The 12,664-nt window shown below is 38.2% G+C and overlaps 2 protein-coding genes across 3 annotated transcripts; both read left to right on the top strand.

The window, feature by feature from the left end:
• Positions 1 to 529: 529 nt before the first annotated feature.
• Positions 530 to 3,401, top strand: fdx2 (ferredoxin 2). The gene is made up of 5 exons (XM_039656543.2): positions 530 to 735; positions 817 to 871; positions 955 to 1,061; positions 2,052 to 2,139; positions 3,020 to 3,401. Exons 1-5 carry the CDS (start codon positions 537 to 539, stop codon positions 3,174 to 3,176), a joined length of 606 nt encoding a protein of 201 aa, XP_039512477.2. The 5' UTR covers positions 530 to 536; the 3' UTR covers positions 3,177 to 3,401.
• A 1,573-nt stretch (positions 3,402 to 4,974) lies between these two features.
• Positions 4,975 to 11,781, top strand: zglp1 (zinc finger GATA like protein 1). 2 transcript variants are annotated; one of them, XM_039656547.2, is made up of 6 exons: positions 4,975 to 5,067; positions 6,273 to 6,458; positions 8,451 to 9,141; positions 10,041 to 10,144; positions 10,651 to 10,744; positions 11,338 to 11,781. In XM_039656547.2, exons 2-6 carry the CDS (start codon positions 6,290 to 6,292, stop codon positions 11,447 to 11,449), a joined length of 1,170 nt encoding a protein of 389 aa, XP_039512481.2. In that variant the 5' UTR covers positions 4,975 to 5,067; positions 6,273 to 6,289; the 3' UTR covers positions 11,450 to 11,781. The 2 variants fall into 2 exon arrangements, with proteins under 2 accessions (XP_039512481.2, XP_088989815.1); XM_089133689.1 differs by lacking the exon at positions 4,975 to 5,067 and adding an exon at positions 5,081 to 5,234.
• Positions 11,782 to 12,664: the final 883 nt, after the last annotated feature.

Genomic DNA, 12,664 nt, shown 5'->3' with positions numbered 1-12,664 from the left:
TATAGTAAAAGATAAGTACACAGAGAAGATGAAGAAAAGAAGAGAGTGAAAAAATATTATCTTATAAAAGGAATTATTTAGAAATTATTTAAGAGACTCACTAAACCAAAGAAACCCAGTTACATTTACAAAAAGCATTGAAAGATTTGTCAAATGTTTTTCTATGTATGTTAAATAATAAATGATCAGTCGAAATGTATAATTCTGCAGATAATTTAAACAGAATTAGTAGCTAGTAAAGGACTATAAAACACCAAATAGGCTAATTCTTTAGAAAACCCAAAAGAGAAATAAAAAGATGATCTATTGTTTGATAAATTACTGAACAATTTTTTGGTAACACTTTATTTTACAGTGTCCTTGTTACGCACGTTACATGTAGTTAACTTATAAAATATAAATAACTTATTAAATAAATAAATAAGTTATTTATTTGCAATTAAATAAATGAATAAGTTATTTATTTGTGTATTTCCAAAAAATATCGCAACTTCATCACCCCGCGTCATCACGCCTCGTCTGCTATTGGCCAGCTCATGTCACGTGATCAAAACAGTGTCATGGCGGCGTCCGCAGCGGTCCGGGCGGGCGTGAGTTTCACTCAGCGGTTCGTGCGAGTTTCTCCGGACTGCAGCATTTGCCCGCTTCACCGGTTAAAGATGTGTACGGGAGCCGTTGTTGGACGAGCTGTCGACAGGTTCTCCGCTCCCAACAGGCGCCTACAGACCAGCATCGGTGCGTCCTTCACACACACTCACTTCAGCCGCTGATGGCGTACTCGGAGTTTGCGTAACTGTGTTTGTTTGTGTGCGTCAGGTGTGTGTCAGAGTGAAGCCAGCAGCTCACCCGAGGAGGACACACTCGAGCATGTGTGAGTTTACAGACCCTGCTGTGTGTCGAGACTCTCGACCTGTGTTGCTGGCCTGACTGTGTGTGTTTGGTCCTTTCCTCTAGTGTTAATGTTGTGTACATCGACCGGTCCGGGCAGAGGATTCCAGTCAAGGCGAAGGTTGGCGATAATGTTCTGTATCTGGCGCACAAGCACGGCATTGATCTGGAAGGTGAGTTCAGACACCTTCACTGTGTCTTTGAGGATCATATTCATAAAATGCAAGAGCGTAGGTTTGATTTTGACATTGGTTTGCATTTGTGATAGACTTTTGGCCGCATGTCATCTAAAAAGCCTTTATTTTAGGGCTGTCAAACGATTAATCGCGATTCATCGCATCCAAAATAAAAGTTTGTGTTTACATAATATATGTTGGTGCACTGTGTATAATTATTTTGTATATATATATATAAATACACACACATGCATGTATATTTAAGAAAAAAATATTATTTATGTATAAAATATTTATATATAATCTAAATTATATAAATCTATACACACTATATACATGAAAATATTTCTTAAATATATACAAGCATGTGTGTGTATTTATTTATATATATATAAAATAATTATATACAGTGCACCCACATATATTATGTAAACACAAACTTTTATTTTGGATGCGATTAAACGCGATTAATCGTTTGACAGCCCTACTTTATTTATAGTTTAAAATCCTTTTAAATTGCTTATGAATCTTCCATTATGCAATATTTACACTAAATACTGGTTTCAGTTTTTTTGTTAACTTCCAGGGTTCATACAAGATGCTTGAAATCCCTTGAAAACCCATATTCCTATATTCAATACATCCCATATTTATGAGAAGGTACTTGAAAAGTGTGTGAGTTATTGAAAGACAATTTTTGTGAAATTAGTGTTTGATTTTATTGATAAAACCATTTTCACACAAATTGAAACCTGCAGCCCATGTGATATAGTTATAGAGCCATTTTTCATGGCTATGAGTGTGATATTGCTCAAAAATATCCAAGTATATGATACAGCTTTCATTCATCAGATCAATCATATATTCATGAGGGAAGAAAGTAATATTTTTATTTTTGTCACTCATGTGTTTTGCATGTGCTGTACTTTATTTGTACCATTTTGTTTCATAATAATGAAGATATTGTTTGACTGTGTGTGTTCTCAGGCGCCTGTGAAGCGTCTCTGGCCTGCTCGACGTGTCACGTGTACGTGAACAGCGAATACTGCGATAAACTTCCAGATCCTGATGAAAGGCAAGTAAAACACAACGCCTAATGCTAGAGCTGCACGATTAATCGTTAAAGATTGCAGTCTCTATTCAAACACCAATGCAATCTTCTTCCTATATAACAATTATTCGGCTCTATTACATAATTCAAATAATCACAGAAATACTGGATTTATGAGTTTATAGTTTGCGTATAAACACGGACGTCTACTGTAGCGATCAAAATTGAGTAAATCAGCTTTTGAAAGTAACTTGACGTATCGTTACACCAGTAGGTGGCGACAAGTGACTGTTAAAAATGAATGTATTTGTCAAGTGAAGTCTTTGAGTGAGTCATTGAATCTTTTATTCAAGAGATTCGTTTAAAAAACGCGATTCATCCAGTGATAAAACAAGTGATGTCTTTGAGTGAGTCATTAAATCATTCATTCAAGAGATTCGTTTAAAAAAGCTGATTCATCCAGAAATTAAACAAGTGTTTATGAGTGAGTCATTGAATCATTCATTCAAGAGATAAATTTAAAAATGCTGATTCATCCAGTGATAAAACAAGTGAATTGTTTATGAGTGAGTCATTGAATCATTCATTCAAGAGATTCAAAAAACGCTGATTCATCCAGTGAAGTCTTTATGGGTGAGTCATTAATTCAAACCAATTTTCAATACAAAATAAAAAAAATCTAATTAATTTGATTTTTATAAAATAGACTGCAGAGATCAACATCTTGTCAGAACCTCTAGTAATATTACAGGGTGTTTTGTTTTTATGTCTATTTGGACTCGTGGGAGAATCATGTTCTCTATTTCAAACACAAAAATCATGATTTAGAATCGTTACGTAATGCGTAACACCATCACTCATGTAACGAGCGTCGTGTGTGTGTGTGTGTGTGTGTTCCCCTCAGGGAGGACGATATGCTGGACATGGCCCCGCTGCTGCAGGAGAACTCGCGGCTCGGCTGCCAGATCGTCCTCACGCCGGAGCTGGACGGCATCGAGCTCACGCTGCCCAAGGTCACCAGGAACTTCTACGTGGACGGACACGTGCCCAAACCCCACTGAGCGCCGGGTCCCGACGGAGAGGTCCAGCGAGGCCAGGGGTACAGATCGCAAAGCACTGTGGGATACCGACACCGAGGCTGTTCGTAAGCGGCCCGTGTGGAGAATCTGTCGAACGCTGGCGCTCTGCTGACGTCGGGTGTTACACAAGGACTCGGTGTGTGTGTTCATTATTCTTCAGTCTGATTTACTTTATAGATGGGATATTTTTGGCTTAGATACACCGAACACTTCAACACCCAAGACCGGTTTCTGTTGTATGATTAAAATTAGCCCATTTCAAGATTGTTTTTTGCCATTGGGACAGTTTTATGATGATTACGCTCATGTTTCCCATGACTCTCGATGGCTTACTGTACTGCAGGAATTAATTACTATTTCCAAATTTTATTGTTATCCACATTGCCGTTCACAAGTGTGGGGTCTTGAAGACTTTTAACGTTTGTGAAAGATGTTTCTTCAAAAATACTGTGAAATATTACTACAGTGTATATCAGCAGATGTGTGTGTGTGATTTATTCCTGAATTTATCATCATTACTCCAGTCTTCAGTGTCACATGACCCTTCAGAAATCACTCTAATATGAGGATCTGGTGATCAAGAAACACTTTGGTTATTATCAGTGTTGAACACAGTTCATATTTCTTCATATTTTTATGGAAACTGTTAGATTTTTTTAACAGCATTTATTTGGAATAGAAGTCTTTTGTAACATTATAAATGTCTTTACTTGTCAATTATGATAAAAAATAATGCATCCTTGATGAATAAAATATTCATTTGTTAATAAAAGTTGATGTGGGGTCTATTTAAAAAAAATCTGTTTACATGGCTGTTTACACAAAAATAAGTAGCAAAAAAAACAAGTAGTAGTTATCATATTAGAGTGATTTCTGAAGGATCATGTGACACTGAAGACTGGAGTAATGATGCTGTAAATCACAGGAATAAATTACACTTTACTGTATATTCACATAGAAAACAGCTGTTTTACACTGGAATAATATTTCACAATTTTTGCTTTTTTTTTTTTTTTTTTTGATTAAATGAACACAGCCTTGTAGAAAATACAAATACTTTTTACAAACTTTTGATGGTAGTGTAAGTAAAAAAGGCAATTTAAAATGAATAAATTAAAAGCTTTGCAATACATTTTAAAAACAGGCGTTATTTTATTCATGCAAAATATTACTTATTTTTTTCCAGGGTGAATTATGACATGTTTCTTGAGGTTCACCAAAGAATACAGAAGTGTTCCACATTACAAATGAACTCTGTTTTTTTTTTATAAATATTAACATGCTCCAACTCTTATGTGTGTAAGTGTAGAGAAATAAGCACACACACACACACACCTGTCAAATACCACACACATTTCTCTGCTCAGGTCATTGTGCGCACAGATGAAATTATTTATCAGCCTTACGAAACCACAAATCTGTTCAGGCTTTGTACAATAATAAAAATTATGCTTGATTTTTTGATGTATGAAATAAACAGTTATGTGTCATATTACATATGTTTTGGAGCCTTATCAACTTATTCACAATGAATCCGAGATCCACTTTACACAGTGTTCTTTAGTGAAAACTCACTTTAAAATGTTACATGAACTTTTTAAAAAAACAAACAAATAAACATTTTTTGTGGTATTATTTATATTTGTTCATGTTAGTTCACAACTAATGGTAACAAATACAACGTTGGATTTGCATAATGTTGAAATTAACATTGACTAAGATTAATAAATGGGTGGAATGTTAATTTTTGGTGCATGTTTGCAAATAAGGGCAGGTGAGATCCGGAACACCTGCTCATCATCGCGTCACGTGACCGTCGGAATTACAAGCGGGATGATCCCGATCCTCTCAGTTCTGATACAGAGTCACAGCGGTAAGTTTGTTTACATTTGTACCCACACACACACACACACACACCACCTGAACATTTTGCGTTGCTGAATCATGTTAAACTGCTGAGGAATGTGAGCGCGCGCCGTGCGCGGGAGTTTCACTGTTACTTTGTAGCGACTCCTGAGAGAAACTCTGATCTGTTACATTGTAAGTTATGACGGTTTTTTTTTTACTAATTTTAGTCTGTGTCTGAAATCTTCGAGTGCAGAACTAAACTGAGGGAATTTATCTTCAGTTTCCAATATATTTTATTGTTGTCAGTTTTGCATCAGTTCAGATGTGAATGTGATTGATTAAACCCCGTTATTCAAGAGTGCCATTACAGTGAGTCTATCAAATATATATCATATCTATTACATAACCCAGTTTATGGATAATTCTGTATGACAGTGTTTTCTGTGTTTTGACGTCTTGAATTTTCTCCATAATCTTTACTATAAGAACTGGAATATAGTGAATTCAGGTTTATTGGGACACTTTTTGACGTTTAGATGACTGGGAAAAAGTCTCAAAGGTTTTTTGTTTTTGTTTTTTTATTAGAAACTAATAGTTTTATTCAGCAAGGAAACATTAAACTGATCATAATAAGTGACAGTAAAGACATGTATTATGTTACAAAAGATTCTATTTCAAATAAATGCTTTTCGTTTAAACATTCTATTCAGAAAAAAATCCTGAGAAATAAAATGTATCTTAGTTTTCACAGAAATATGAACTGTTGTCAACACTGATAATAATCATAAATGTGTCTTGATTATCAGATCATCATATTAGAGTGATTTCTGAAGGATCATGGAGTAGGCCTAATGATGCTGAAAATACAGGAATAAATTACACTTTACTGTATATTCACATAGAAAACAGCCGTTTTGAATTCTAATAATATTTTAACAACATTACTGTATTTTTATTTACAGAAACACATCTTTGTTGAGCAGAAGAGACATTTGATTTGTGCTTAAAGGGATATTGCAACCAAAAATAAATAATTGTATCTTCATTCAGTCATTTACACACACTCAAGTTGTTCCAAACCTGTATGACTTCCAGTCAATGGGGTCCATCTTCAAAATATCGTCTTTTGTGTTCAGCAGAACAACCTTTTCATTTTTGGGTGCATTAATATTCCATATCTTAAAGCTTCAGAAATACCTGTGACTCAGTTTTCGTCCCTCTGTGTTCCAGCCGGCCAATGAGGGGTCATGAGCTCTCACGCACGACCTCCCCGTGACCCTGCAGAAGATGCTCCGGTCCCGCCGTCCACGATCCTCCTCCTGCTCCAGGAGGCCTCGTACCTCGACCCGCCCGCGGGCGATGGGATCAGCAGTTCGGGAGAGAGTCCGGACGCCAGCTCCGGCCCGAAAGAACCCGGTGAACAAAACAATATTTACACCACAGCAGCGTTTTGGGGGCCCGAAAATGCAAACTTTTGAAACTGGGTTTCAAAGTGCGAGTTTTTGAAAACGATACTTTTTATTTTCTGTATAAACTACAAAAACACATTTTTTAATGCATTTTTATCAACACTGTTTTAGACGAACGACAAACTCAAACGTCAGAAATAAAACATTCCATGAACAATGTATAATGTTACTGGAAGAATGTTTGCTTATAACATATAACATTTTTTTATAACAGTAGAAAAATATATTTTTGTTAGCTGACGACTTAAAGCAATAATTCGTTAAATAATGAAGCAGCGCGATTCACTTCTCTCTTCTGCAAGAATATTACAAGATTGAAAAATATTAAGAATTTAAAGGACAGCTAAAAGAAAAGGTCTTGCTATTACACACTGTATAAAAATATTGCTGGTTTAACTTAAAAAAAGTAAGTAACCTGGTTGCCTTAATTTTAATTTCAAAGAAATGGAAAAAGTGAGTTAATACAATGAAGGATAATGATTTAATCTTCAGAAACTCAAAATGATATGTTATCTGAACTAAATAAATTATTTAAGTTGATTTGACAAAAGAAAAAATGTTGTGATTACTAATCACGAAAAGATTTTTTTTACAGTGCAGTGCAAGTAAAAATTGTTAGTTTGTTGAAGTTAGTTTATAGTTGATAAAGGTATAGAGAGAATTGAACATTTAAGCTCACATGTAGTCATTTTAGTGCTAAATGTGTTGATTCTAAAGCGTATTTATATTATTTTAATATATTTATTCATTTCAACTATGCGTAAAAATAATTGATAAACTAAAATTGATTAATAATTGCATATCTAAATCATACAAAATTATAATTCTATTATACATATTCTATATTTAAATTGGAGTAGAAACAGGTGGAGGGACTTTATCGCATCAGACATGTGACACTTTGCTCACAGCTGATTGGTCCAAGTTCGGTTTGGAACCGTGAGCGTCACCTGACCAGGTTAGCCGCGGAGCGTGAGTTACTATTATGATGAACACGCTAAAAGCCATACCGCTTTCATGGTGCCTAAACCCAGGGTTGCCGCAAACTAAACTGAAACACACCTACGGGCCCCTGATCCTGATCACCCGTCGGGGTTTATTGTTTATAACAACCGGCTGGATATACATTATCTATGGAAGCTTGTTTCCGCCACTGAATAAAAAAATAAAAAAAATAATTGTGACTTTTTATCTCACAATTGCGAGATATGAAGTCAGAATTGTAAGAAATGAAGTCGCAATTGTGTGTTATGAAGTCAGAATTGCGAGATATAAAGTCAGAATTGCGAGACATAAAGTCGCAATTTTGAGAAAAAAAGACAGCAGTGCGACTTTTTATCTCACAATTCTGACTTTTTCTCGCAATTGCGAGTTTACATCTCGCAATTCTGACTTTATAACACATAACTGCGAGTTTATATGTCGAAATTCTGACATCTTTTCTCAGAAATGTGAGATATAAACTCGCAATTGCGAGTTATAAGGCCAATTCTAAGAAAAAAACAACTCCCCCCCCCCCCCTCAGAATAGTTTAAATCTCACAATTTTGACTTTATATCTCGCATTTCTTTATAACACGCCATTGCGACTTTATATCTAGCTATTATTACTTTATATCTCGCAATTCTGACTTTTTAACATGCAATTGCGACTTTATAATCATGCAATTCTGACCTTATGTCTCGTAATTCTGACTTTATAACACACAATTGCAAATTTATATCACACAATTCGGACTTTATATCTCGCAATTCTAACTTTATATCTCGCAATTCTGACTTTATATCTCGCAATTCTAAGAAATAAAGTCCGAATTGTGAGATAAAAAGTTGCAATTAACTTTTTTATTTTTCATTCTGTGGTGGAAACAAGCTTCCATAAATATCCCTTAATTAGCTAATGGACCTCATTATAAAGTGTTACCCTCTCCTTCCACTAGGGGACTCCGAGTTCATGGGCTCTTTCTCTATAGTGCGCGAGTCTGACGGCAGCAGCGCATGGGAAGTGATGCGTCTGATCAACCAGCAGTGCGAGCGGCTCCTGCAGTCCGAAGGCCCGGTGGATCTCGACCCGTCAGACGCCGTTATAGAGTCCAAACCTCCCGAGTGTCCGGCTGTGTCCGCCGGCAGCAACGCGTGTTTCTCAGTCTACAGCTCCGAGCCCGCGACGCATGTGGAGGAAACTAAAAGCGGCGAAGATCTCGCTGAGCTTATAAAGACTAGCATGAGTGACGTCAGTGAGAAGTGTTTGACGGAAAACATGGATGTCGAGTCCAGAGACGAGGGCTTTTCGGATCCGGGAGAATCTGTTGTCCGGTTCACAGGAAGTGATTCTCCTCTTGACTTCACTTCCTGTTTAGTGTCTGATGCTGAGAGTGGATGGCTCCCTCTGAACGCCTCTTCTTTTGACCTCAACAATAATCTCCCGGCTCCGGATAAAGAGATTCACGGCACGCAGGAGGTTCAGACGGCATCATGGGACGCCCACAGACGCACGCGGAGGAAACAGCCTCGACCCGCCCGCAGCCCCGACCCGCAGGACCCGGATGTGCAGGGCGTCACGTTCAGCATGTGTCCCGAGCTGGACATCGACACGGATCAGAGCAGACTCATCATCACCTCCAACTACAGGTGAGCTGCACCATTCTGGGGAAATCGAGAATCACAATTTTTTGTTAAAAATCGAGATCACGATTCTGAATAGACTACTAAACAAAATAAGATGTCATTTCCTAGAGGTTCTGACAAAGTGTTAATAAAGAGCCTAAGTCCCTCCCCTCCGCTTCCGGCTTATGGGACCTTATTATGAGATGGTCCTCGCTGCAGAACACGAAATCCAGGGGGAGATCCAGATCCAACGCATCCCACCTTACATATACCTTACATATACCCATCTCTGCCCCCTGATCACAAACCCCACCCCTAATCCTACCCATCTCCACCCACTGATCCCTAACCCCACCCCTAATCCTACCCATCTCCGCCCCCTGGTTCCTAACCCCACCCCTAATCCTACCCATCTCCACCCCCTGATCCCTAATCCTACCCATCTCCGCCCCCTGATCCCTAACCCCACCCCTAATCCTACCCATCTCCACCCCCTGATCCCAAACCCCACCCCTAATCCTACCCATCTCCACCCCCTGATCCCTAACCCCACCCCTAATCCTACCCATCTCCACTCCTGATCCCTAACCCCACCCCTAATCCTACCCATCTCCACCCCCTGATCCCTAATCCTACCCATCTCCGCCCCCTGATCCCTAACCCCACCCCTAATCCTACCCATCTCCACCCCCTGATCCCAAACCCCACCCCTAATCCTACCCATCTCCACCCCCTGATCCCTAACCCCACCCCTAATCCTACCCATCTCCACCCCCTGATCCCTAACCCCACCCCTAATCCTACCCATCTCCACTCCTGATCCCTAACCCCACCCCTATTCCTACCCATCTCCGCCCCTGATCCCTAACCCCATAATAGTGTTTCTGTAAGCTGAGCGTGATGTTGTGTTGTCCTCTGCCCAGCGAGGAGATCAGACGCTTGAGACGGAGCCGGAGCAGCCGCTGCCGATCTCTACACACCGGCCAGAGGAGCAGCTCCGAAGAGGAGAGCGACTCCTGCCAGTCCAGTCAGTACCACACACACACACACAGATTAGTCTGTCAGTACCAGACACATCCACCAGAGGGTCCCACACACACACACACACACACACACACACACACACAGATTAGGCAAGGCAAGTTTATTTATATAGCACATTTCATACACAGTGGCAATTCAAAGTGCTTTACATGGAAGAAATTAAAATAATCCAAAGAAGTCAGAATAATTAAAACAGTTTAGAATAAAAAAACAAAACAAAATCATAATAATAAAAATAAATTACAGTGTCGAAAATAAAATGTATCAATCAATATAAATAAAAACAGTTAAGAGTAAAAAAAAATACCCCTATCTGAGGTGGAAGAGATTGAGCTGGTTTACGGTGCAACTGGACCTCTAATACCCATACTAATCAAACTTGTTGCAAGATGTCAAGTCTCCTTTATTTAAATAGGTCTTTTTACAGCACAGTGTTTCAAAGCAGCTCAATGAGCCACGGCTTGCTGTTCTGGTGTGTGTGTCCCTCAGGGAGTAAGGTGTGTGCGTCGTGCTGTACGAGGAAGACTCCTCTCTGGAGAGACGCTGAAGACGGGACGCCCCTCTGTAACGCCTGTGGGATCCGGTGAGGAAACTCTCGCGCACGCACTATATTCTTTATAGTGGAAAAAGGTTCTTTAGATTATTAAAATATTCTTCACTCTAAGAAAAAAAAATGTTATTTTAAGCACTGATCACTGAAAGGTTCTTTTGGGAGTCAAATGTTTCCTCTATGGCCAAACCACCCAAATGTTCAGAGGTAAAAATGACTCGTGGAAGCCGATTCATGTCAATGTGTAATTTTGCATGTCTAAAGTTGGTTACACTTTATTTTAAGGTGTCCTCGTTACGTCTATTTACCGTAAAATAACAGTAAATTATGCATAATTACATGCAAATAACCCTAAACAAGTAAGTACATGTAGTTACTTATTATTACTCAGTACTTAGTATGAGACATTAAAATAAAGTGTTCTGAATAATGTTAATTAAGTACATGCACATATTATAGGGTAAGGGTTTGGATTATACATCATTTATAGTGATCACTAGAGTAAGTGTGTGACACTGTAAAATAAAGCATTACATGAAAGCCTATTGACCTGTTCGTTTTGATGAGTAGTAAGTATTTTTCTAAATAAGGGCTGATTTGTTTCTCACACTTTTTGGTTTTTGCAGATATAAGAAGTATCGTGTGCGCTGTCAGCAGTGCTGGAACATCCCCAAGAAGGAGGCGAACAGCTCGCAGTGTCAGAAGTGTGGAGACGTCCTGAAGCTGAAGGGCTGGTAGGACTTTCATTACTGCAGATCCGAGCTTCTCTGAGAGATGAACGTGTGTGTGTGTGTGTGTGTGCATGCGACCCAAACTGAATCTCAGGGCCTGTGATTGTGAACGGACTGATTTCACCTCGAGCTGTTTGGTTTCGTGCTGTACATGACCCTTGATTGTTCACTGTTTTTTGTTTTGTTTGTGACATCATATTTATTAATGAATTATTTATTGATTGTTTTTTCTTTGGTCACCGTCAAATCTCTGATTTGTTTTCCACTAGCTTACTATCACATGTGTTTGTGTTCAGAGGTTGTTCTGTGCAGGAATAAAATATATGAAATTGTATTTATTATAGTGCTCTATTGTCAGTGTTTTCTTTAACATTACATAGATGCTTTATTATCTAATTAATGAGACGGTTTTGACATTAATCAATTCATGTGATGACGATGCATGTAGATTAATATTACAGTCAGGGTCACTCTTTCCTGCAGTATTATATCGAGTGAAACACATCAGGAGTAGGAACACATGTGGGCGGGGCTTGATTGTGTCTGTGGGGAATTGATTGGATGGTTGTGGTTTGCTATTGGCTGATCTCATGTGAGTGACAGGTTATAGCCCCGCCCATGCTGGAAGAAGTTATTCTGATTCAAGATTATTAAAACAATAATGATGTGCACCCATAAATCATTTACAATAAACATGTTTCATAAAAAATAAAAATAAAAGAATTGTCTATTTTGATGATTAAAGTTTCCTCACCGATGATGATAGGGTCAGCCGGTTTGTGTGTGTTGAGTTGGGTTTGTGAGCATTACTCATCACAACATTCTGCTGTAAATAGGACTAATCGACTCTGGGATATGATGGGAATTAAGTATTTCATTAATTTAATTTATTATTATTATTTTTTTATCCAGAACTCTTCATGCCAAAAAAGGCTCTATATAAGGAGAAATGTCTTAAATGATTGCATGCATAATGCAATTTTTTTATTAGTGTCAAAAATTGTCAGAATCTAGAAATAAAGGCCATTTCGACCCTGATTTTAGCCTCTGATTTAAACACTCTGTCAGAAGGGGTGTGTCTTCAATGTAAACGCCCACTCCTGTGATTGGCTAATATCTTTGCATATGAAATGAGCATTACATGTGGAACTGTCTCAAAATCTTTTACTAAATTTTTACAATTACCGTGTTGCAATTAAATTTTTTTTATTAGTGTTAACGT

This window comes from Pimephales promelas, chromosome 8, assembly GCF_988280905.1.
Source record: "Pimephales promelas chromosome 8, fPimPro1.hap1.1, whole genome shotgun sequence".
Taxonomy (NCBI): domain Eukaryota; kingdom Metazoa; phylum Chordata; class Actinopteri; order Cypriniformes; family Leuciscidae; genus Pimephales; species Pimephales promelas.
The sequence above is the reverse complement of the archived record's forward strand: the minus strand, read 5'-3'. Positions and strand labels throughout refer to the sequence as shown.

Bases quoted from the DNA above. Each gene is read 5' to 3' on its own strand.
- fdx2 (XM_039656543.2), top strand. From the start codon at position 537: ATGTCACGTGATCAAAACAGTGTCATGGCGGCGTCCGCAGCGGTCCGG. The intron at 736-816 runs GTGCGTCCTTCA...TGTGTGCGTCAG, and splicing joins GCGCCTACAGACCAGCATCG to GTGTGTGTCAGAGTGAAGCC. The intron at 2,140-3,019 runs GCAAGTAAAACA...TGTTCCCCTCAG, and splicing joins CTTCCAGATCCTGATGAAAG to GGAGGACGATATGCTGGACA.
- zglp1 (XM_039656547.2), top strand. From the start codon at position 6,290: ATGAGCTCTCACGCACGACCTCCCCGTGACCCTGCAGAAGATGCTCCG. The intron at 6,459-8,450 runs GTGAACAAAACA...TCCTTCCACTAG, and splicing joins CTCCGGCCCGAAAGAACCCG to GGGACTCCGAGTTCATGGGC. The intron at 10,145-10,650 runs GTCAGTACCACA...TGTGTCCCTCAG, and splicing joins GAGCGACTCCTGCCAGTCCA to GGAGTAAGGTGTGTGCGTCG.